At 47.3% G+C, this 23,001-nt stretch overlaps 1 protein-coding gene across 1 annotated transcript in view; it reads right to left on the bottom strand.

The window, feature by feature from the left end:
* The window catches only part of ak5 (adenylate kinase 5), a 157,333-nt gene extending 143,068 nt beyond the window's left edge, over nucleotides 1-14,265 (bottom strand). The window contains exons 1-2 of the mRNA XM_072440655.1: nucleotides 14,173-14,265; nucleotides 1,685-1,871 (exon numbers count right to left, since the gene is read on the bottom strand). Coding sequence (XP_072296756.1) covers nucleotides 1,685-1,871; nucleotides 14,173-14,232 — 247 coding nt within the window. The 5' untranslated portion in view covers nucleotides 14,233-14,265. The remainder of the gene's footprint in view (nucleotides 1-1,684; nucleotides 1,872-14,172) is intronic.
* Nucleotides 14,266-23,001: the final 8,736 nt, after the last annotated feature.

Raw genomic sequence — 23,001 nt, 5'->3', positions numbered from 1 at the left:
GTTTATTTACAACTAAGCACAAGTATAAGTATTTCATCACTGCCACAAGGTTTTGAAGCTTCAGTAATTGATGTTTTCTCGAATTGTGGTCCAAATGTATTAATAATTTGGCTCCTGAACCACTCTAGGACATTTAAACAGCGACTAACCCGCTGCAGAGAGACAAGAGTCTCCTTTAACCATAAGTGTAAAATACCTCTGCATTTTCCTATATTTAAGAGCTGTAAACTGTGGAACACTCCACTGTCACTGGGTTAAGAATATTCACCTCTCGGCTTAAGTGTTGGCTGAAAAAAAACAAATCTAAACTGTACCCACCTTTAAATACTATATATTTTGTATTTGGTCGTTAGTGCTGCGAGCTTTGGATTTGTAACTATGTCTAACGGCATTGTCCCTGCTAAAAACAAATACATGTAATAAATGTAATAAATTAAATACATTAAAAAAATATTTCCTATTCATGGTCTTTAGAATTCTAAGAAATTAGGACCACAGCAAGTAACAATTTCAAACTATATATTATATTTTTGAATGGGAAAAAGTCCTCTAAAGTCCACAGCTGACAGTAAACATGAGAATGGCTCTGATATTTAATTCCTTTTGACTTTACATTTACGTTAGTGGGTCATTTGTCTAAACCAGGGACAAAACCAGGAGCAGATAAAACAGCAGTGATGCAAACTGTAAGATAAAAGGCACTTAGGAGTCAGAGAAAGTGAGTTAGCCTTGAAATGATCCTGTTAGCGTGTTATTTAAGAAGTCGCTGTAGAAAGCTGCTTCAGCACAGCCCAAACACGCACCAGCCAAAGTCATTAAAGCTAAATGTGGTTCATCACGACCTTAAGACATTGTGCTATCATTAACTTTTAAAAACTCCCATATACATCATTCAGCATTAAACCACCAGAGGCCATAGGCGAGCACAGCTTAAAATAATATATGGATTTGGTTATGAGCATATGAGCCTTTCTCCCGTCAAATTGAGTGCTTATATTAGCACCAGGCAGGTCAGGCAGCTTAAATGAAGATACGTTTGTTATCTTAAGTTCGGGAGCAGGACCACACCTCATTCACGTCCTTTGCGGTGGCTCCCAGGTCACGCACATCGGTGTTTGTGTCTTCGTGCCACTCGATCCCGCCCGCTTCTAATTCATTCTGTTTTATCTCCCGGATCGGAGGCAGCGACGCTTCATTATCGGAATCACTAACATCTGCTCCAGTAACTTCTTTTTGCATCCAGGTTTTTGCTGCTTAAATTATTATTTTCAGGTTGTTGTTTTTTCATTCATTCCCACTGCAGCCAGTAGATGGCGTGCTAATGCCAAATCCAAGCAGAGTGACCACGGCTGATGCAAAATACTGTGTTCTCTTTGCAGATAGCGCGCTGATATGGGAAAGAATCAATCTCAGTGATGTGTCCATCCCCAGTCATGCTGCAATGTCAAATACATGGGAAAGAGTGTCTGGAATTCTATGTATGTGGGTTGTCATTTCTTTGTGATTTTAAAGCATTTTGTGTATGAAATGTGCTCTACAAATAAACTTGCCTTGCCTTCTCTAACATTATTCACCGTTCTTAAACATGAAATAAAGCAGAGGCCCTCGGGAGCATGTTTAAAAGTCAGTCACTTACTGTAGTCTCTCTTTATATATTCTTTACTGGTCAAAAACTGCTCCTCACCGTTTCTGAAGAGCGAGCGTCTGGACTGTCCCCCGTTGAGAGGCGGGAGCGACTTCTTCTCCTGCCCCACGAACGTGTCCCAGCGCACCTTCTCCGTGCCCCCGAGCTCCCGCACCTTCTTCAGGCACGACTCCAGGTACTCGATGGGGTCGTCCGGGCGGTAGAACATCAGCCCCGTCAGAAGGCTCTGAGCGGGGGAGAGAAGATAGAGGTTTAGAGGCTCTGAGCGGGGGAGAGAAGATAGAGGTTTAGAGGCTCTGAGCGGGGGAGAGAAGATAGAGGTTTAAAGGCTCTGAGTGGGGGAGAGAAGATAGAGGTTTAGAGGCTCTGAGCGGGCGAGAGAAGATAGAGGTTTAGAGGCTCTGAGCGGGGGAGAGAAGATAGAGGTTTAGAGGCTCTGAGCGGGGGAGAGAAGATAGAGGTTTAAAGGCTCTGAGCGGGGGAGAGAAGATAGAGGTTTAGAGGCTCTGAGCGGAGGAGAGAAGATAGAGGTTTAGAGGCTTTGAACAGGGGAGAGAAGATAGAGGTTTAGAGGCTCTGAGCGGGGGAGAGAAGATAGAGGTTTAGAGGCTCTGAGCGGGGGAGAGAAGATAGAGGTTTAAAGGCTCTGAGCGGGGGAGAGAAGATAGAGGTTTAGAGGCTCTGAGCGGGGGAGAGAAGATAGAGGTTTAGAGGCTCTGAGCGGGGGAGAGAAGATAGAGGTTTAGAGGCTCTGAGCGGGGGAGAGAAGATAGAGGTTTAGAGGCTCTGAGCGGGGGAGAGAAGATAGAGGTTTAAAGGCTCTGAGCGGGGGAGAGAAGATAGAGGTTTAGAGGCTCTGAGCGGGGGAGAGAAGATAGAGGTTTAGAGGCTCTGAGCGGGGGAGAGAAGACAGAGGTTTAGAGGCTCTGAGCGGGGGAGAGAAGATAGAGGTTTAAAGGCTCTGAGCGGGGGAGAGAAGATAGAGGTTTAGAGGCTCTGAGCGGGGGAGAGAAGATAGAGGTCTAGAGGCTTTGAACAGGGGAGAGAAGATAGAGGTTTAGAGGCTTTGAGCGGGGGAGAGAAGATAGAGGTTTAAAGGCTCTGAGCGGGGGAGAGAAGATAGAGGTTTAGAGGCTTTGAACAGGGGAGAGAAGATAGAGGTTTAGAGGCTCTGAGCGGGAGAGAGAAGATAGAGGTTTAAAGGCTCTGAGCGGGGGAGAGAAGATAGAGGTTTAAAGGCTCTGAGCGGGGGAGAGAAGATAGAGGTTTAAAGGCTCTGAGTGGGGGAGAGAAGATAGAGGTTTAAAGGCTCTGAGCGGGGGAGAGAAGATAGAGGTTTAAAGGCTCTGAGCGGGGGAGAGAAGATAGAGGTTTAAAGGCTCTGAGCGGGGAAGAGAAGATAGAGGTCTAAAGGCTCTGAGCGGGGGAGAGAAGATAGAGATTTAGAGGCTCTGAGCGGGGGAGAGAAGATAGAGGTTTAAGAGGTTTAGAGGCTCTGAACGGGGGAGAGAAGATAGAGGTTTAAGAGGTTTAGAGGCTCTGAACGGGGGAGAGAAGATAGAGGTTTAGAGGTTCTGAGCGGGGGAGAAAAGATTGAGGTTTAAGAGGTTTAGAGGCTCTGAGCGGGGGAGAGAAGATAGAGGTTTAGAGGCTCTGAGCGGGGGAGAGAAGATAGAGGTTTAAAGGCTCTGAGCGGGGAAGAGAAGATAGAGGTTTAAAGGCTCTGAGCGGGGGAGAGAAGATAGAGGTTTAGAGGCTCTGAGCGGGGGAGAGAAGATAGAGGTTTAGAGGCTCTGAGCGGGGGAGAGAAGACAGAGGTTTAGAGGCTCTGAGCGGGGGAGAGAAGATAGAGGTTTAAAGGCTCTGAGCGGGGGAGAGAAGATAGAGGTTTAGAGGCTCTGAGCGGGGGAGAGAAGATAGAGGTTTAGAGGCTTTGAACAGGGGAGAGAAGATAGAGGTTTAGAGGCTTTGAGCGGGGGAGAGAAGATAGAGGTTTAAAGGCTCTGAGCGGGGGAGAGAAGATAGAGGTTTAGAGGCTTTGAACAGGGGAGAGAAGATAGAGGTTTAGAGGCTCTGAGCGGGAGAGAGAAGATAGAGGTTTAAAGGCTCTGAGCGGGGGAGAGAAGATAGAGGTTTAAAGGCTCTGAGCGGGGGAGAGAAGATAGAGGTTTAAAGGCTCTGAGTGGGGGAGAGAAGATAGAGGTTTAAAGGCTCTGAGCGGGGGAGAGAAGATAGAGGTTTAAAGGCTCTGAGCGGGGGAGAGAAGATAGAGGTTTAAAGGCTCTGAGCGGGGGAGAGAAGATAGAGGTTTAAAGGCTCTGAGCGGGGAAGAGAAGATAGAGGTCTAAAGGCTCTGAGCGGGGGAGAGAAGATAGAGATTTAGAGGCTCTGAGCGGGGGAGAGAAGATAGAGGTTTAAGAGGTTTAGAGGCTCTGAACGGGGGAGAGAAGATAGAGGTTTAAGAGGTTTAGAGGCTCTGAACGGGGGAGAGAAGATAGAGGTTTAGAGGTTCTGAGCGGGGGAGAAAAGATTGAGGTTTAAGAGGTTTAGAGGCTCTGAGCGGGGGAGAGAAGATAGAGGTTTAGAGGTTCTGAGCGGGGGAGAGAAGATAGAGGTTTAGAGGCTCTGAGCGGGGGAGAGAAGATAGAGGTTTAGAGGCTCTGAGCGGGGGAGAGAAGATAGAGGTTTAGAGGCTCTGAGCGGGGGAGAGAAGATAGAGGTTTAAGAGGTTTAGAGGCTCTGAACGGGGGAGAGAGGATAGAGGTTTAGAGGCTCTGAGCGGGGGAGAGAAGATAGAGGTTTAAGAGGTTTAGAGGCTCTGAACGGGGGAGAGAAGATAGAGGTTTAGAGGTTCTGAGCGGGGGAGAAAAGATTGAGGTTTAAGAGGTTTAGAGGCTCTGAGCGGGGGAGAGAAGATAGAGGTTTAGAGGTTCTGAGCGGGGGAGAGAAGATAGAGGTTTAGAGGCTCTGAGCGGGGGAGAGAAGATAGAGGTTTAGAGGCTCTGAGCAGGGGAGAGAAGATAGAGGTTTAAGAGGTTTAGAGGCTCTGAACGGGGGAGAGAAGATAGAGGTTTAGAGGCTCTGAGCGGGGGAGAGAAGATAGAGGTTTAAGAGGTTTAGAGGCTCTGAACGGGGGAGAGAAGACAGGTTTAGAGGCTCTGAGCGGGGGAGAGAAGACAGGTTTAGAGGTCAGATGTGGGTTAGTTTTGCCCCTTTTCAAACTAAACTCCTTGTTTGGAATGCCCTGACATTGACATAAATAAACACTGTGGAACTCTTTTTTCTGTACCTGTTTCCGTATTAATCATTATTATCATCATAAATTATTTGTGGGCCCAATATCTAGTAACAACCGGCATAAAACAAATTATTTTTAGGCCGTGGCTGCAGAGCCGCGGCGCGGTCAAATGGCCCAGCAGTTTCAGGAACCGCGGCACTGCTTATAGCCTCATGGCTAACCCTAAACCTGACCCTGACCCTGACCCTGACCCTAACCCTAACCCTAACCCTGACCCTAACCCTAACCCTAACCCTGACCCTGACCCTGACCCTGACCCTAACCCTAACCCTGACCCTAACACTGACCCTGAACCTAACCTTAACCCGGCGTGGTCTAAAACGGCGCGGTCAAATAGCGCAGCAGTTTCAGGAGCCACGGCACAAAATAACATGGCAGTTTTGGCTCTGTAGACACTCCCTTATTTGTATTGGTACCAGTTTCTCTCTTGGTAGCAGTTGTACCTAACCTGTGCTGGTTCTTTTAAACCTTAGCTTTGAACTTCTAGACCAGCTCACAGTAAGAACGTCATTTTTCTGCAATTTAGCAAAAACAGATCAATAAAATCTCCATGGAGACAACCCAAAAAAAGACATAACGTCCCTTTAACTTTAAAATAATTATATAGAGCTGTGAAGTTGTACAATTATTCTAAACCGCCGAGAGTCAGTGATTCTCCAAACACACGACGCTGCTGGAGGCCGCTGGGAAATCACCACAATCTGGTATTTTTGGCACACGAATTAATCAAATCATCTGTTTTCCAAATCCACGGCCGTTGGGAGAAGTGACACTCCTGATTTTAGGCATTTAAAAACAGGAATGAGACGTTTTCCACGAGCGTGTTCTATTTTTCAGTATAAAAAGATATTTCTGTACAATTCTGGCGGCTTTTCTCTCAAATGCCGGACTAAAAATGACTCACAGTTGAAAATGAAACTGTTTCTGACCCTTTGGAGTGTAAACAAATGTCTGAGCTCTTTGTGCAGACGAGACTCTGTAGTTTTGACCTCTGATTTGCTCTGATTAGAAGCGCTAACGAGCTGTGCAAAGAGCAACATCTGATTCACAATCCTTTTTGCTTTGGTAAAAACAATCAGGAGACGAGCTGATTGGTTCTTGACAATTCCCAGAACGGAGATGAAGCCAGTTTCACAAGAAAAATAAATGATTTAGGGATTGTAATTAAGCTAACAAAAGGTCCAGGCGCAGAACCCAATTGAAATGTTGTGAATTCTTGGCTTTTCACGATCGGCCCGGCTCGTTCCAGTGTCCGGATCTTCACTTCTCGTTCCATTCAGTCTCTGTGGGGATGAGCCAAGTCTTCCTCAAATAAATCTGAACGGCAGAGAGCGCGTTACAGATGGATAATCACTTTTATGTAAGATGTGAACAAGTTACCGCGTTTTTAAAGGTGTTTTTGCCTAAAAGCTAAAGGCGCGGTGAGCAGGGGCCCCCCGGGACGGCAGTGCCAAAGGGGCGGAGACAGTGCCAAAGGGACGGAGACAGTGCCAAAGGGACGGAGACAGTGCCAAAGGGACGGAGACAGTGCCAAAGGGACGGAGACAGTGCCAAAGGGGCGGGGGTGCCAAAGGGGGCGGCAGGAGGAGAGACGTCAGATGTAGGACACAGCAAAACCTTCCAGATGTCACACTTCAGCCGCGTCATGCAGCCTTCAGCCTTTTCCTCCCACAGTCGACATCAGACCTGGGCATTTGTGGCCCTGGGGCAAGATGTGGCCCTCAGCATGTTTTAATCCGGCCCCAAGAAAGATTTTAGTTTCTGTTTTTTAACTGTCTGTAACATCTGTCTGCACTTGTATCCTTAGTAAAGATGACATGAAATTAATGAAATAATAGATTAAATAGCCTATATTTGACAGAAAAGTGATACTCTATTTGATATTTAATATATACATATATCTTTTTTTCACCAATGATCGCGGGCCGGCCCTCCGCTTCTTGCCTGGATTGGAACATGGCCCTCGGAGGAAAATAATTGCCCATAATTGCTACAGTCTGGACAGCGCCCCCAGGCTGTAGCGTATGGCATAGGCCCCTGAGCCCCTAAACTGCTGCTTAATCAACCCGGCCGACTTGAGAAGACTTTATCCCCCGGGCAAATCCATAAATAACATAAAAAACATATAAAGCCGTGGACTTTTTCTGGCAGCTGACTGAACCATAAAAAACACAATCACACCTTAAATACCAAAGGACACATCCGGCAGTAATGAGAGCGGGATGTGTTTTTGTGGGAAACAAATGCCTGCTCATGTTTTTGTGGGAAATTGCAGGTCTATATTTGGTGCTGACCGGAGCCGTCTCATCGCCGCAGCAGAAAAGCATGTTCTTGGTACACTCTGGTCCCACTATCACATTGTGTTTCTGCTGCAAACACGTCACCGCGGCGACAGCGCCGGCAGCACGCTGAGAAAAGACGTGGAAACACGGTGGAAAGTTCAGTCCATGTAAAGAGATTTGTGTGTGTGGAAATGCAAAACTGTGGACCTGGTTTAGTCCTGATGAAGACCTGGTTTAGACCTGGTTTAGTCCCGATGCAGACCTGGTTTAGTCCTGATGCAGACCTGGTTTAGTCCTGATGAAGAACTGGTTTAGTCCCGATGCAGACCTGGTTTAGTCCCGATGCAGACCTGGTTTAGTCCTGATGAAGACCTGGTTTAGTCCTGATGAAGACCTGGTTTAGTCCTGATGCAGACCTGGTTTAGTCCTGATGAAGACCTGGTTTAGTCCTGATGCAGACCTGGTTTAGTCCTGATGAAGACCTGGTTTAGTCCTGATGAAGACCTGGTTTAGTCCTGATGCAGACCTGGTTTAGTCCTGATGAAGACCTGGTTTAGTCCTGATGAAGACCTGGTTTAGTCCTGATGCAGACCTGGTTTAGTCCTGATGAAGACCTGGTTTAGTCCTGATGAAGACCTGGTTTAGTCCTGATGCAGACCTGGTTTAGTCCTGATGAAGACCTGGTTTAGACCTGGTTTAGTCCCGATGCAGACCTGGTTTAGTCCTGATGCAGACCTGGTTTAGTCCTGATGAAGACCTGGTTTAGTCCCGATGAAGACCTGGTTTAGACCTGGTTTAGTCCCGATGCAGACCTGGTTTAGTCCTGATGCAGACCTGGTTTAGTCCCGATGAAGACCTGGTTTAGTCCTGATGAAGACCTGGTTTAGTCCTGATGAAGACCTGGTTTAGTCCTGATGAAGACCTGGTTTAGTCCCGATGCAGACCTGGTTTAGTCCTGATGAAGACCTGGTTTAGTCCTGATGAAGACCTGGTTTAGTCCTGATGAAGAACTGGTTTAGTCCTGATGAAGACCTGGTTTAGTCCTGAAGAAGACCTGGTTTAAACCTGGTTTAGTCCTGATGAAGACCTGGTTTAGTCCTGATGAAGACCTGGTTTAGTCCTGATGCAGACCTGGTTTAGTCCTGATGAAGACCTGGTTTAGTCCTGGTTTAGTCCTGAAGAAGACCTGAGTTTAGTCCTGATGAAGACCTGGTTTAGTCCCGATGAAGACCTGGTTTAGTCCTGATGAAGACCTGGTTTAGTCCTGATGAAGACCTGGTTTAGTCCTGATGCAGACCTGGTTTAGTCCTGATGAAGACCTGGTTTAGTCCTGGTTTAGTCCTGAAGAAGACCTGAGTTTAGTCCTGATGAAGACCTGGTTTAGTCCTGATGAAGACCTGGTTTAGTCCTGATGCAGACCTGGTTTAGTCCTGATGAAGACCTGGTTTAGTCCTGGTTTAGTCCTGAAGAAGACCTGAGTTTAGTCCTGATGAAGACCTGGTTTAGTCCCGATGAAGACCTGGTTAAGTCCTGATGAAGACCTGGATTAGTTCTGATGAAGACCTGGTTTAGTCCCGATGTAGACCTGGTTTAGTCCTGATGAAGACCTGGTTTAGTCCCGATGCAGACCTGGTTTAGTCCTGATGAAGACCTGGTTTAGTCCTGATGAAGACCTGGTTTAGTCCTGATGCAGACCTGGTTTAGTCCTGATGAAGACCTGGTTTAGACCTGGTTTAGTCCCGATGCAGACCTGGTTTAGTCCTGATGCAGACCTGGTTTAGTCCTGATGAAGACCTGGTTTAGTCCCGATGAAGACCTGGTTTAGACCTGGTTTAGTCCCGATGCAGACCTGGTTTAGTCCTGATGCAGACCTGGTTTAGTCCCGATGAAGACCTGGTTTAGTCCTGATGAAGACCTGGTTTAGTCCTGGTGAAGAACTGGTTTAGTCCTGATGCAGACCTGGTTTAGTCCTGATGATGAAGACCTGGTTTAGTCCTGATGAAGAACTGGTTTAGTCCTGATGCAGACCTGGTTTAGTCCTGATGCAGACCTGGTTTAGTCCTGGTTTAGTCCTGAAGAAGACCTGAGTTTAGTCCTGATGAAGACCTGGTTTAGTCCCGATGAAGACCTGGTTAAGTCCTGATGAAGACCTGGATTAGTTCTGATGAAGACCTGGTTTAGTCCCGATGTAGACCTGGTTTAGTCCTGATGAAGACCTGGTTTAGTCCTGATGAAGACCTGGTTTGGACCTGATGAAGACCTGGTTTAGTCCTGATGAAGACCTGGTTTAGTCCTGATGAAGACCTGGTTTAGTCCTGGTTTAGTCCTGATGAAGAACTGGTTTAGTCCTGATGAAGACCTGGTTTAGTCCTGATGCAGACCTGGTTTAGTCCTGATGAAGACCTGGTTTAGTCCTGGTTTAGTCCTGAAGAAGACCTGAGTTTAGTCCTGATGAAGAACTGGTTTAGTCCTGATGCAGACCTGGTTTAGTCCTGATGCAGACCTGGTTTAGTCCTGATGAAGACCTGGTTTAGTCCTGGTTTAGTCCTGAAGAAGACCTGGTTTAGTCCCGATGAAGACCTGGTTAAGTCCTGATGAAGACCTGGATTAGTTCTGATGAAGACCTGGTTTAGTCCCGATGTAGACCTGGTTTAGTCCTGATGAAGACCTGGTTTAGTCCTGATGAAGACCTGGTTTGGACCTGATGAAGACCTGGTTTAGTCCTGATGAAGACCTGGTTTAGTCCTGATGAAGACCTGGTTTAGTCCTGGTTTAGTCCTGATGAAGAACTGGTTTAGTCCTGATGAAGACCTGGTTTGGACCTGATGCAGACCTGGTTTGGACCTGATGCAGACCTGGTTTGGACCTGATGCAGACCTGGTTTGGACCTGATGAAGACCTGGTTTGGTCCTGATGAAGACCTGGTTTAGTCCTGATGAAGACCTGGTTTAGTCCTGATGAAGACCTGGTTTAGTCCTGATGAAGACCTGGTTTGGACCTGATGCAGATCTGGTTTGGACCTGATGAAGACCTGGTTTAAACCTGGTTTAGTCCTGATGCAGACCTGGTTTGGTCCTGATGAAGACCTGGTTTAGTCCTGATGAAGACCTGGTTTAGTCCTGATGAAGACCTGGTTTGGACCTGATGCAGACCTGGTTTGGACCTGATGCAGACCTGGTTTGGACCTGATGCAGACCTGGTTTGGACCTGATGAAGACCTGGTTTAAACCTGGTTTAGTCCTGATGCAGACCTGGTTTGGTCCTGATGAAGACCTGGTTTAGTCCTGATGAAGACCTGGTTTGGACCTGATGCAGACCTGGTTTGGACCTGATGCAGACCTGGTTTGGACCTGGTTTAGTCCTGATGCAGACCTGGTTTAGTCCTGATGCAGACCTGGTTTAGTCCTGATGCAGACCTGGTTTAGTCCTGATGCAGACCTGGTTTAGTCCTGATGAAGACCTGGTTTAGTCCTGATGCAGACCTGGTTTAGTCCTGATGCAGACCTGGTTTAGTCCTGATGCAGACCTGGTTTAGTCCTGATGCAGACCTGGTTTAGTCCTGATGCAGACCTGGTTTAGTCCTGATGCAGACCTGGTTTAGTCCTGATGCAGACCTGGTTTAGTCCTGATGAAGACCTGGTTTAGTCCTGATGCAGACCTGGTTTAGTCCTGATGCAGACCTGGTTTAGTCCTGATGCAGACCTGGTTTAGTCCTGATGCAGACCTGGTTTAGTCCTGATGCAGACCTGGTTTAGTCCTGATGAAGACCTGGTTTAGTCCTGATGCAGACCTGGTTTATGTTCTGACTGTGATTGTCTTGTTTCTCATTAGTCTTTACATACAGAGCTGAACCTAACGATTCTTTCAGCAGTCGAACAGTAAATACATTATTTATTTTCTGCATTGAGGCTTTTAAAATAAATCATCAGCCAAAAGAAGGTTGAAACGTGACGACTGGCGGCTTCTGGATGCAGAATATTTAAATGTATTATTCATTATTTCTTATTTTTCCACATTTAAATGCAATAACGCTGCTTCTTTGTTCTTTTTGAATGCGTTTGCTCCGTCCTGACAACAAGTGATCACCACGACTACCATTATTCCATATTTCAATAGTCGAGGAGTCACACATTCTGATGAATCGTCTCGGCCTCATTGAAAACACGGCTCCATCACAGAAAACGTTCCATTTTGATTCACATAAACGCGTCGCTATTTCGAGCCCGGCGTCGTGAATGAACCGCGTGTCCATCTTGATAAATCCGACCCGACTTCCTGCCGACTCTGACTCAATAACAGTCCATGCTATTGTGACATTTGCAGCACGATACTCGACGCAAACACAGCGTTCAGTTTTAGTCGATTAACGCACTTTTACAGGAGCGATCAGAGGGAAAACGCCATGTTAATAAACACATTCATGAAACAGAGCCGGCAATTAGGCCCGTGAGTCTAATTAGGAGGATGAACGGAGACGACGGCGAGAGACGGACGCGTTCACCTGCTTCGCGCGCTGAGATCGAGAGATACTGGTGTTTATTTTCTATTTGGTTATGCAAATGAGCGTGTGCGGTGCTGTCAATAACTTGTGTCAATGGGGAGACGCGAGAAGAGATTGGAATATGGAGCGTAATGACTGGAATAAAGAAAGTGCGGCGCGATTGTTGCAGGAATTACAACACGATTACCCGGCTAATTATTCAAATCGCTTTATTTTCTGTATTAAAATTGCGGATGAAGGATGGATAGAGATGTTTTTGTGACGTTTTGTTGAAAAGGTTGTCGGACGTATCGAAAAGGAGGGACTAATCGACACTAGATGCTCATTTGGACGAGTATCGACGCTAAAATAATCGAACAATAATCGATGAACAGCGCAAACTTGTACTTTTCCTGAACAGTTTTAAACTATCTTGAGCTTTATCAAAGCAAGAATAACACAACGTACAACAACAAACTGTTATTTTGTGTTAAAACGTGTAAAAATTGTGCATTTTTTTCATCATCGTTTCGGTATCGAGCCTTTTCTTCGGTATCGAAATCGATTTTGAAACAATTCCTTTGACAGATATGGGGATGAGACTGGGGAAGGACATCGCAGCAAACTGTCAAGAGCCAGAATGGAACTGTCGACGCTGCATATGTGCCGTCCACTCCACCACCAAGCGACGCTGATTTAGAACGGTCAGTATCGTAGCACGTGCTGAGCCGTAACGAAGCTGGAGCGGAGACTTAAAGGAGAGCGGAGCCTTTAACCCCGAGTCTTTCCCTTTCTCGCTCTGAGAAAAACATCCCGTAGCTTTTATCAGCTGTTTTGGATCAATATTGAGGTCCAAAATATAAAATAATGACGTAGATTAGAAGTATAGCAAACAAAGGCACAATACGGATTCTTTAATTAAAGGGTTAAAGTTACAGTAAGAGTCAAGTACCGTATTTTCCGGACCATAAGTCGCACCTTTTTTCGTAGTTTTGGCCGGAGTGCGACTTATACTTATATTTATACTTATATACTTATACTCCAGTGCGACTTATATATGTTTTTTTCTTCTCTATTATGCATTTTTTTGGCTGGTGCGACTTATAGTCCAGAAAATACGATAGTTGTGAAGTTTAAATTCTTACTAATAAACACATTGTTCATTATGTATGTAAGTGTTCCAGGTTTTGAGGGGAAAATCCAGTCCAAAGTTGAGCAATAACTGAGCTCACGTGTTGAAACTGTGTCTGATGCAGTGTCATTAATATAATATGAGTTATGATCAATCAAAGTCATGTTGAGATTTATGTTTCTGTTCTGTTTATTGCCCTTAAATGACTCATTATTTGTGATGGTTCTAGTTTAGATTTGATGAGGGCTGGAGCAAATAAACACGACAACACGTGGATAAGAAAATACCTTAAACTTTCCGTACGAAGCGAGATAAAAAACCCACTTTGCATCAGACGTGGGCGATATATCGACATTTAGACGATACAACAAACGCTGCTTTAAAAACATTCATCGTTTATCGTAAAAAATCTACAAAAAACAAGTTATGAAGTCAACTTTCAAACGGGATGTTTCTGTAGTTTTGAGATACATTTGTCTAATAATCACAGCTCTACAAACATGTGTCAAGTTAAAACACATTTCTCTTGATTTTGTCTGACAATCTTCATCGTGAAACTCAAAAACATGTGAAGATTTTCATGTTTTTCTCTAAATATTGCCCTCCCACGTGACCGCGCCGCTATTTCATCTGACAAGAAGCAAGCATCACAAATGAAGGATTTTTACTAAACTAACAAAGCAGGAAACCACGAGCCCAGAACCAGATCTGAACCAGATATCAGGCTCGAACCGGGACAAACCCCGGTACCGGGTCTGACAGGGACAAACCCCAGAACCGGGTCTGACAGGGTCAAACCCCAGAACCGGGTCTGACAGGGACAAACCCCAGAACCAGGTCTGACAGGGACAAACCCCGGCACCGGGTCTGCTCGGGCCCGTAACCCTTGATAGTTCCTGCTCTACAGTACTCTTACAGTACAAACATGATGCAGATGCAGATATGGAAAAAGCTTCTTCCTGTTCTCACACTTGTTCAAACCTTTGCGCCGCGCGAGCCCGCTCAGCCCAATAACCGTTACATATTCACGCGTGAAACAAACCGCGCGAGGGGATAAGATCAAAGAAGTCCCGCAGAAGGACTTTAACCGTCCCGCAGTGTGTGACATGTAAGACACGAGTGCGGGACATCGTCCAGGCGTGACGCGCGTGAGAAGCGCTGAAGCCGAGACGCGCGCGCGGTGACTTGTCTCTGAGCGTCACGTAGTTTTGTTTTTGCCGTGGCATTTCTCACGCGCGCGCTCTTTCCGGTCCAAACACCGGACTCTGAGCAATAAAGAAAATCAAGAAAAAGATGAAACAATCGCGAAAAGTCGGTCCGCGCGCGCTTGTTTACCTCGAACAGTTGTGGAATCTCCCTCCGCGCCAGGTACTCCTTGGCGTCGTTCGTGTTCATGTTGTTTTCTTGTGTGTTGTCGGTGTTTGTCCCGGTACTTTCTCTCTGGTTCCGGTGCCTCGCGCGTCTCCCGCGGCTCACTGCATGTTTTGCCTCGCGCGTCTCGAGACCCGGAGCCCGGCCGTGATGTCAGTCCAGCGCGCGCGCCCGTGCTCCGGTGTGATGCTGCCGCGCGTGTCGGCTCCGGTGTGTGTCGCTTCCTCTCCACCGCGTTCGCTCCTCCTCGCTCGCTCTCGGCACGGAGATGCGCGCGGTGTCTCTCTCGCCCTATCTCTCCCTCTCTCTCTCTCCCTATCTATCTCTCTCCTTCTCTCTCTCTCTCTCTCTCTCTCTCTCCTTCCTTCAGGAGTTGTGTGTAACATTGACTATAACCTGCTGCTGCTGCTGCTGCTGCTGCTGCTGCTGCTGCTGCTGCTACTGCTGCTGCATCTGCTGCTGCTGCTGCTGCTGCTGCTGCTGCTGCTGCTGCATCTGCTGCTGCTGCTGCTGCTGCTGCTGCTGCATCTGCTGCTGCTGCTGCTGCTGCTGCTGCTGCTGCTGCATCTGCTGCTGCTGCTGCTGCTACTGCTGCTGCATCTGCTGCTGCTGCTGCTGCTGCTGCTGCTGCATCTGCTGCTGCTGCTGCTGCTGCTGCTGCTGCTGCATCTGCTGCATCTGCTGCATCTGCTGCTGCTGCTGCTGGCTGCTGCTGGCTGCTGCTGGCTGCTGCTGGCTGCTGCTGGCTGCTGCTGGCTGCTGCTGGCTGCTGCTGGCTGCTGCTGCAGCTGCTGCAGTTTAATAATGCAGGAGGTGGAGAAGGAAAATGGAAAGTTTGAGTGCCTGTCACTCATCTTCTCCCGTCTGTCCAGGCCACATGAGAAACTGTGGCAGATCCAGTGAGTCTTATGTTGGCCTCATGAAGGTACAATTCAGATTAGATTTATTATAAAAACATTGCAACATGTTGTGTTTGGGTGACATCTTTGCTCACGTGGACTACTGGGTCTGGACCTGTGTCCAAAGTGACCCGCTCTGGGACCAGGGCCAGTCCAAAGTGACCCGCTCTGGGACCAGGGCCAGTCCAAAGTGACCCGCTCTGGGACCAGGGCCAGTCCAAAGTGACCCGCTCAAATGTAGTTTATGTGAATTTTCACTCATTATCAACAGAAACTGTAACAATCATGATCATTTGAGTGAGTTTGAAATGTGTCTGCTGTAGTTTCACACTTCAGAGCCTTCACTCTGACTTTGATGGAAAGATAAATACTTTATTGATTCCAAGGGAAATTGTCGTACAGTCTGTTTCTCACATTCACACATCACACACATAAAAAGAGTCATGAAGAAGACCTCAGTTTTATAGAGATTTAAAAGTGGCAGTTAACACGCGCCACAACAATTTAACTACACAAGTGAATAAATAAATAAAGTGCTTTTGAGTCGATGTAATCCCTCATTTGTCCAGGAGGGTTCCATTGTAGAAAAATATTCAGTTTTAAAGTCTGGACTCTCATCCAAGAGTCATTCTCAATCTGTGGACCGAGTCTGGGAACTCAGATATTTATCCTACTCTGATTAAGCCCTGCCCACTGGGCGGGACCTCCTGATAAAGGGTGTTTTTGGTTTCACTTGAGACTCTCTTTGTTTTCTTACAGCCCTTTAATATCTACTACAGGTTCTACAGGTACTACAGGTACTACAGGTTCTACAGGTACTACAGGTTCTACAGGTTCTACAGGTACTACAGGTTCTACAGGTACTACAGGTTCTATAGGTTCTACAGGTTCTACAGGTACTACAGGTACTACAGGTTCTACAGGTACTACAGGTACTACAGGTTCTACAGATTCTACAGGTACTACAGGTTCTATAGGTTCTACAGGTTCTACAGGTACTATAGGTACTACAGGTTCTACAGGTACTACAGGTACTACAGGTTCTACAGGTACTACAGGTTCTATAGGTTCTAAAGGTTCTACAGGTACTACAGGTACTACATGTTCTACAGGTACTACAGGTAATACAGGTACTACATGTTCTACAGGTACTACATGTACTACAGGTTCTACAGGTTCTACAGGCACTACAGGCTCTACAGGTACTACAGGTACTACAGGTTCTACAGGTTCTACAGGTACTACAGGTACTACAAGTTCTACAGGTACTACAGGTACTACAGGTTCTACAGGTACTACAGGTTCTACAGGTACTACAGGTTCTATAGGTTCTACAGGTTCTACAGGTACTACAGGTACTACATGTTCTACAGGTACTACATGTACTACAGGTACTACAAGTTCTACAGGTACTACAGGTTCTACAGGTACTACAGGTACTACAGGTACTACAGGTTCTACAGGTTCTACAGGTACTTTAAGTTCTATAGGTTCTACAGGTTCTACAGGTACTACAGGTACTACAGGTTCTACAGGTACTACAGGTACTACAGGTTCTACAGGCACTACAGGTACTACAAGTTCTACAGGTACTACAGGTACTACAGGTTCTACAGGTACTACAGGTTCTACAGGTACCACAGGTTCTACAGGCACTACAGGTACTACAAGTTCTACAGGTACTACAGGTACTACAGGTTCTACAGGTACTACAGGTACTACAGGTACTACAGGTACTACAGGTTCTACAGGTACTACAGGTACTACAGGTACTACATGTTCTACAGGTACTACAGGTACTACAGGTACTACAAGTTCTACAGGTACTACAGGTTCTACAGGTACTACAGGTACTACAGGTACTACAGGTTCTACAGGTTCTACAGGTTCTACAGGTACTACAGGTTCTACAGGTACTACAGGTACTACAGGTTCTACAGGTACTACAGGTACTACAGGTTCTACAGGTTCTACAGGCACTACAGGTACTACAAGTTCTACAGGTACTACAGGTACTACAAGTTCTACAGGTACTACAGGTTCTACAGGTACTACAGGTACTACAGGTTCTACAGGTACTACATGTACTACAGGTACTACAAGTTCTACAGGTACTACAGGTACTACAGGTTCTACAGGTACTACAGGTACTACAGGTACTACATGTTCTACAGGTACTACAGGTACTACAGGTACTACAAGTTCTACAGGTACTACAAGTTCTACAGGTACTACAGGTACTACAGGTTCTACAGGTACTACAGGTACTACAGGTACTACAGGTACTACAGGTACTACAAGTTCTACAGGTACTACAGGTACTACAGGTTCTACAGGTACTACAGGTTCTACAGGTACTACAGGTTCTACAGGTTCTACAAGTTCTACAGGTACTACAGGTTCTATAGGTTCTACAGGTTCTACAGGTACTACAGGTACTACAGGTTCTACAGGTACTACAGGTACTACAGGCTCTACAGGTACTACAGGTACTACAGGTACTACAGGTTCTACAGGTACTACAGGTTCTACAGGTACTACAGGTACTACAAGTTCTACAGGTACTACAGGTTCTACAGGTACTACAGGTTCTACAGGTACTACAGGTTCTACAGGTACTACAGGTACTACAAGTTCTACAGGTACTACAGGTTCTACAGGTACTACAGGTTCTACAGGTACTACAGGTACTACAGGTTCTACAGGTACTACAGGTACTACAGGTTCTACAGGTACTACAGGTACTACAGGCTCTACAGGTACTACAGGTACTACAGGTTCTACAGGTACTACAGGTTCTACAGGTACTACAGGTACTACAAGTTCTACAGGTACTACAGGTTCTACAGGTACTACAGGTTCTACAGGTTCTACAGGTACTACAGGTTCTACAGGTACTACAGGTACTACAGGTTCTACAGGTACTACAGGTACTACAGGTTCTACAAGTTCTACAGGTACTACAGGTTCTATAGGTTCTACAGGTTCTACAGGTACTACAGGTACTACAGGTTCTACAGGTACTACAGGTACTACAGGCTCTACAGGTACTACAGGTACTACAGGTACTACAGGTTCTACAGGTACTACAGGTTCTACAGGTACTACAGGTACTACAAGTTCTACAGGTACTACAGGTTCTACAGGTACTACAGGTTCTACAGGTACTACAGGTACTACAAGTTCTACAGGTACTACAGGTTCTACAGGTACTACAGGTTCTACAGGTACTACAGGTACTACAGGTTCTACAGGTACTACAGGTACTACAGGTTCTACAGGTACTACAGGTACTACAGGCTCTACAGGTACTACAGGTACTACAGGTTCTACAGGTACTACAGGTTCTACAGGTACTACAGGTACTACAGGTACTACAAGTTCTACAGGTTCTACAGGTACTACAGGTTCTACAGGTTCTACAGGTACTACAGGTTCTACAGGTACTACAGGTACTACAGGTACTACAGGTTCTACAGGTACTACAGGTACTACAGGTACTACAGGTACTACAGATACTACAGGTACTACAGGTTCTACAGGTACTACAGGTACTACAGATACTACAGGTACTACAGGTTCAACAGGTATTACAGGTATTACAGGTACTACAAGCAGATGGTTTTCTTTTATCTAATGATTTGTGATTAATTGTGATATACAATACACTCTTCGGGCACAAAACTATGTCTTTAACTGTGTGCATCCACACACTGGGTGCATTCACACTGGGTGCATCCACACACTGGGTGCATCCACACTGGGTGCATCCACATACCGGGTGCATCCACACTGGGTGCATCCACACACTGGGTGCATCCACACACCGGGTGCATCCACACACCGGGTGCATCCACACTGGGTGCATCCACATACCGGGTGCATCCACACTGGGTGCATCCACACACTGGGTGCATCCACATACTGGGTGCATCCACACACTGGGTGCATCCACACTGGGTGCATACTGGGTGCATCCACACTCTGGGTGCATCCACACACTGGGTGCATCCACACTGGGTGCATACTGGGTGCATCCACACTCTGGGTGCATCCACACACCGGGTGCATCCACACTGGGTGCATACTGAGTGCATCCACATACTGGGTGCATCCACACACTGGGTGCATCCACATACTGAGTGCATCCACATACTGGGTGCATCCACATACTGGGTGCATCCACACACTGGGTGCATCCACATACTGGGTGCATCCACACACTGGGTGCATCCACACACTGGGTGCTTGCATGTCTATTACAACACGGCTTAACAGCCGTGTTGTAATAGACACCTCAGATCACACCTGTGATCTGAGATCTTTGTCCTCTGGGACGTCCTGAAACAGACGCTCCATGTGGATAATATGTGTTTTATACTCAGTACATTTCACATTCGCCTGAGTTCAGCTTCATGTGGACAGAGCCCTAAAGGTCCCATAACATGCTAAATCGACTTTTCAGAGCTTTTGACCTTCTTACATTGTTATTTGTGCTTCATATATGTACCCAGAGTGTTTTTTGATTGATTCCCGCAGTTTTTAGTACCATAGTACAGACTATATCCTTTCCTCGAATCTCCAAACTGACGGGAGGTGTTCATAGGACCGCGTCATAATCACAGGTACGCGTCACCATCCCCCCTCACCCTCCCCCATCCCCCTCTCCAGCCCCCCGGCTCCACGCTGGCTCCTCCAGGCTAACCCGTGTCTCCCCATACAAGCCCTTAATTCTATACCAGAGTTTTTCTGCTTCGATTTACGAGGAAACACGGTTCAAAGAGGCCCAAAACGTCATTAATGATATCGCACTCTTTACTATTATCACAATGGTGAAGGTTTATGTGGCAGTTGATGCAGCAACCGGGAAAATAAACGGAGAGAAGTTCTATCCGATACCGAAAAACCAGGAAATAAGAGCGCGATGGACATGAGACTTTTATATATATATATTAAGGCTGTCAAAGTTAACGTGTTATTAATGCATTAACGCAACATGCTTTTAACGGCACTATTTTTTTATTGCGCGATTAACGCAGTGACATTTTTGACCTCGGGCCACTCCGTAGCTCGGGAAATCCGGAAGCAATACACTGAGGTCGATGCCGCCAGAAAAATACAACCCCGTTACAACTAGCTACAACTATGGAAAAGAAAGGTGTTTTGATTGGCAAGTTCAGATTCAAAGCCTTGTCATGACAGGACAAAGGTCATTTGTATTTATTGTCGCGCTGAATTAAGTTACCACCGGAGTACGTCTAGTCTGAAGTACCACTTGTCGTTCAAGCACACGGCGGATGCAGAGTGCCCGGCGCCCCCTCCTCGCTTAACGCAAACTACGCTGGATAATTTAAAAGGGAAACAGCTGGACAAATCTACCAGCCGGAAACTCACAAAAGCAGTCGCCAAATGGGTGGCTACAGCGTGCAGGCCGATCAGTATTATTATATTTGTTTTGAATTTGATGCAAATTGCAATGCAATGAGGGACATTCTTTTGTGTTAAATGGGGATGAATAGATCAAATGTGAAGTTCAACACTGATTCGTGATTAACTATGATCAATCATGCGATTAATCGCGATTAAATATATTAATCGCTTGACAGCCCTAAAATATATATATATATATATATATATATATATATATATATATATAGATCTATAGATATATCTGTTCTGCGCACACTGTAGAATTAACACCAGTTTTATTTAGGCTCAAGATACTAGAACCATCTCCAGCCCAAATAAAACTCAAAGTCTTCACTATGTCACTCTGAGTTTGAACTGCAGCTGTCACAGATCCAGGTCAGTTTGATTTCTTATTAGTTTCTCTCCAGGACTGACCGCCCGCCGCGCTCTCTGATCCTGATGACCACGCCCCGTGCAGCTTATGCCACTGGATTCATTCAGGAGTTTATCCAACGTTGAATCAGTATGGCGACTCAAAACTCGCCAAGTCACAGCTCAGCGCTGCGTCTGCAAAGTACGTAATGTGGTTTACGACGATGACGGGGGAGATTTGACTCGTCCTCTGCATTGAGCCTTCCCTCAACGCCGCTGAGGCCAATGTGCACGGAATCTTCATGACCCGGGAGGACGGGTCAACCTAGGTCTGGACAGTTGAACTTTAATTGCGATTGAGATGCAGTGACGTGTGATGGTCAGTGATCAGTCTTGGTCCTTGTAATCGAGCAACATTGTTTGTTTTGATAATCCAATGTGAAACGTTTATCTGGTTTGTGTTCAGGGAAGTCATTTTGAAAGCCATTTTTGTCAGAGGAGATGATGGTGCAGTTCTACACGGCCATCATCGAGTCCATCCTCACCTCCTCCATCACCTCCTCCATCACCGTGTGGTACGCTGGAGCCACAGCCAGAGATAAACAGAGACTACAGCGCATTGTGCCTCTGCTGAGAAGGTGATCAGCTGCAGACTTCCATCTCTGCAGGACCTGTACGTCTCCAGGACTCTGGGACGAGCAGGTCGGATCACAGCCGACCCTTCACCCTGGACACGGACCATTTGAGCCACTCCCCTCAGGCAGGAGGCCACTCCCCTCAGACAGGAGGCCACTCCCCTCAGGCAGGAGGCCACTCCCCTCAGGCAGGAAGCCACTCCCCTCAGACAGGAGGCCACTCCCCTCAGGCAGGAGGCCACTCCCCTCAGGCAGGAGGCCACTCAACTCAGGCAGGAGGCCACTCCCCTCAGACAGGAGGCCTTACCCCTCAGACAGGAGGCCACTCCCCTCAGACAGGAGGCCACTCCCCTCAGGCAGGAGGCCACTCCCCTCAGGGAGGAGGCCTCTCCCCTCAGACAGGAGGCCACTCCCCTCAGGCAGGAGACCACTCCCCTCAGGCAGGAGACCACTCCCCTCAGGCAGGAGGCCTCTCCCCTCAGACAGGAGGCCACTCCCCTCAGGCAGGAGGCCACTCCCCTCAGGCAGGAGGCCACTCCCCTCAGGCAGGAGACCACTCCCCTCAGGCAGGAGGCCTCTCCCCTCAGACAGGAGGCCACTCCCCTCAGGCAGGAGACCACTCCCCTCAGGCAGGAGGCCTCTCCCCTCAGACAGGAGGCCACTCCCCTCAGGCAGGAGGCCTCTCCCCTCAGACAGGAGGCCACTCCCCTCAGGCAGGAGGCCACTCCCCTCAGGCAGGAGGCCACTCCCCTCAGGCAGGAGACCACTCCCCTCAGGCAGGAGGCCTCTCCCCTCAGACAGGAGGCCACTCCCCTCAGGCAGGAGACCACTCCCCTCAGGCAGGAGGCCTCTCCCCTCAGACAGGAGGCCACTCCCCTCAGGCAGGAGACCACTCCCCTCAGACAGGAGGCCTCTCCCCTCAGACAGGAGGCCACTCCCCTCAGGCAGGAGACCACTCCCCTCAGGCAGGAGGCCTCTCCCCTCAGACAGGAGGCCACTCCCCTCAGGCAGGAGACCACTCCCCTCAGACAGGAGGCCTCTCCCCTCAGACAGGAGGCCACTCCCCTCAGGCAGGAGACCACTCCCCTCAGGCAGGTGGCTACGGTCCATCAGGACCAGAACCTGCCGTCACAAGAACAGTTTGTTTCCCTCTGCCGTTGGACTCATGAACACTTCTTAAACATTGTCTCTTTAAACATAATTTCATCACTGTTCACTTTCTGCAACATCTGACATATGTAAATTTAACTGTACATTTTGTGTGTGTCAGTGTGTGTCAGTGTGTGTCAGTGTGTGTCAGTTTGTGTCAGTGTGTGTCAGTGTGTCAGTGTGTGTCAGTGTGTCAGTGTGTGTCAGTGTGTGTCAGTGTGTCAGTGTGTGTCAGTGTGTGTCAGTGTGTCAGTGTGTGTCAGTGTGTCAGTGTGTGTCAGTGTGTGTCAGTGTGTGTCAGTGTGTGTCAGTGTGTCAGTGTGTGTCAG

The sequence above is a fragment of the Eucyclogobius newberryi genome, unplaced genomic scaffold (genome assembly GCF_026437365.1).
Source record: "Eucyclogobius newberryi isolate DKJ021-1_F unplaced genomic scaffold, fEucNew1.0.hap1 SCAF_12, whole genome shotgun sequence".
Taxonomy (NCBI): Eukaryota; Metazoa; Chordata; class Actinopteri; order Gobiiformes; family Gobiidae; genus Eucyclogobius; species Eucyclogobius newberryi.
Note: the sequence above shows the minus strand (reverse complement) of the source record. Positions and strands in the feature narration are given on the sequence as shown.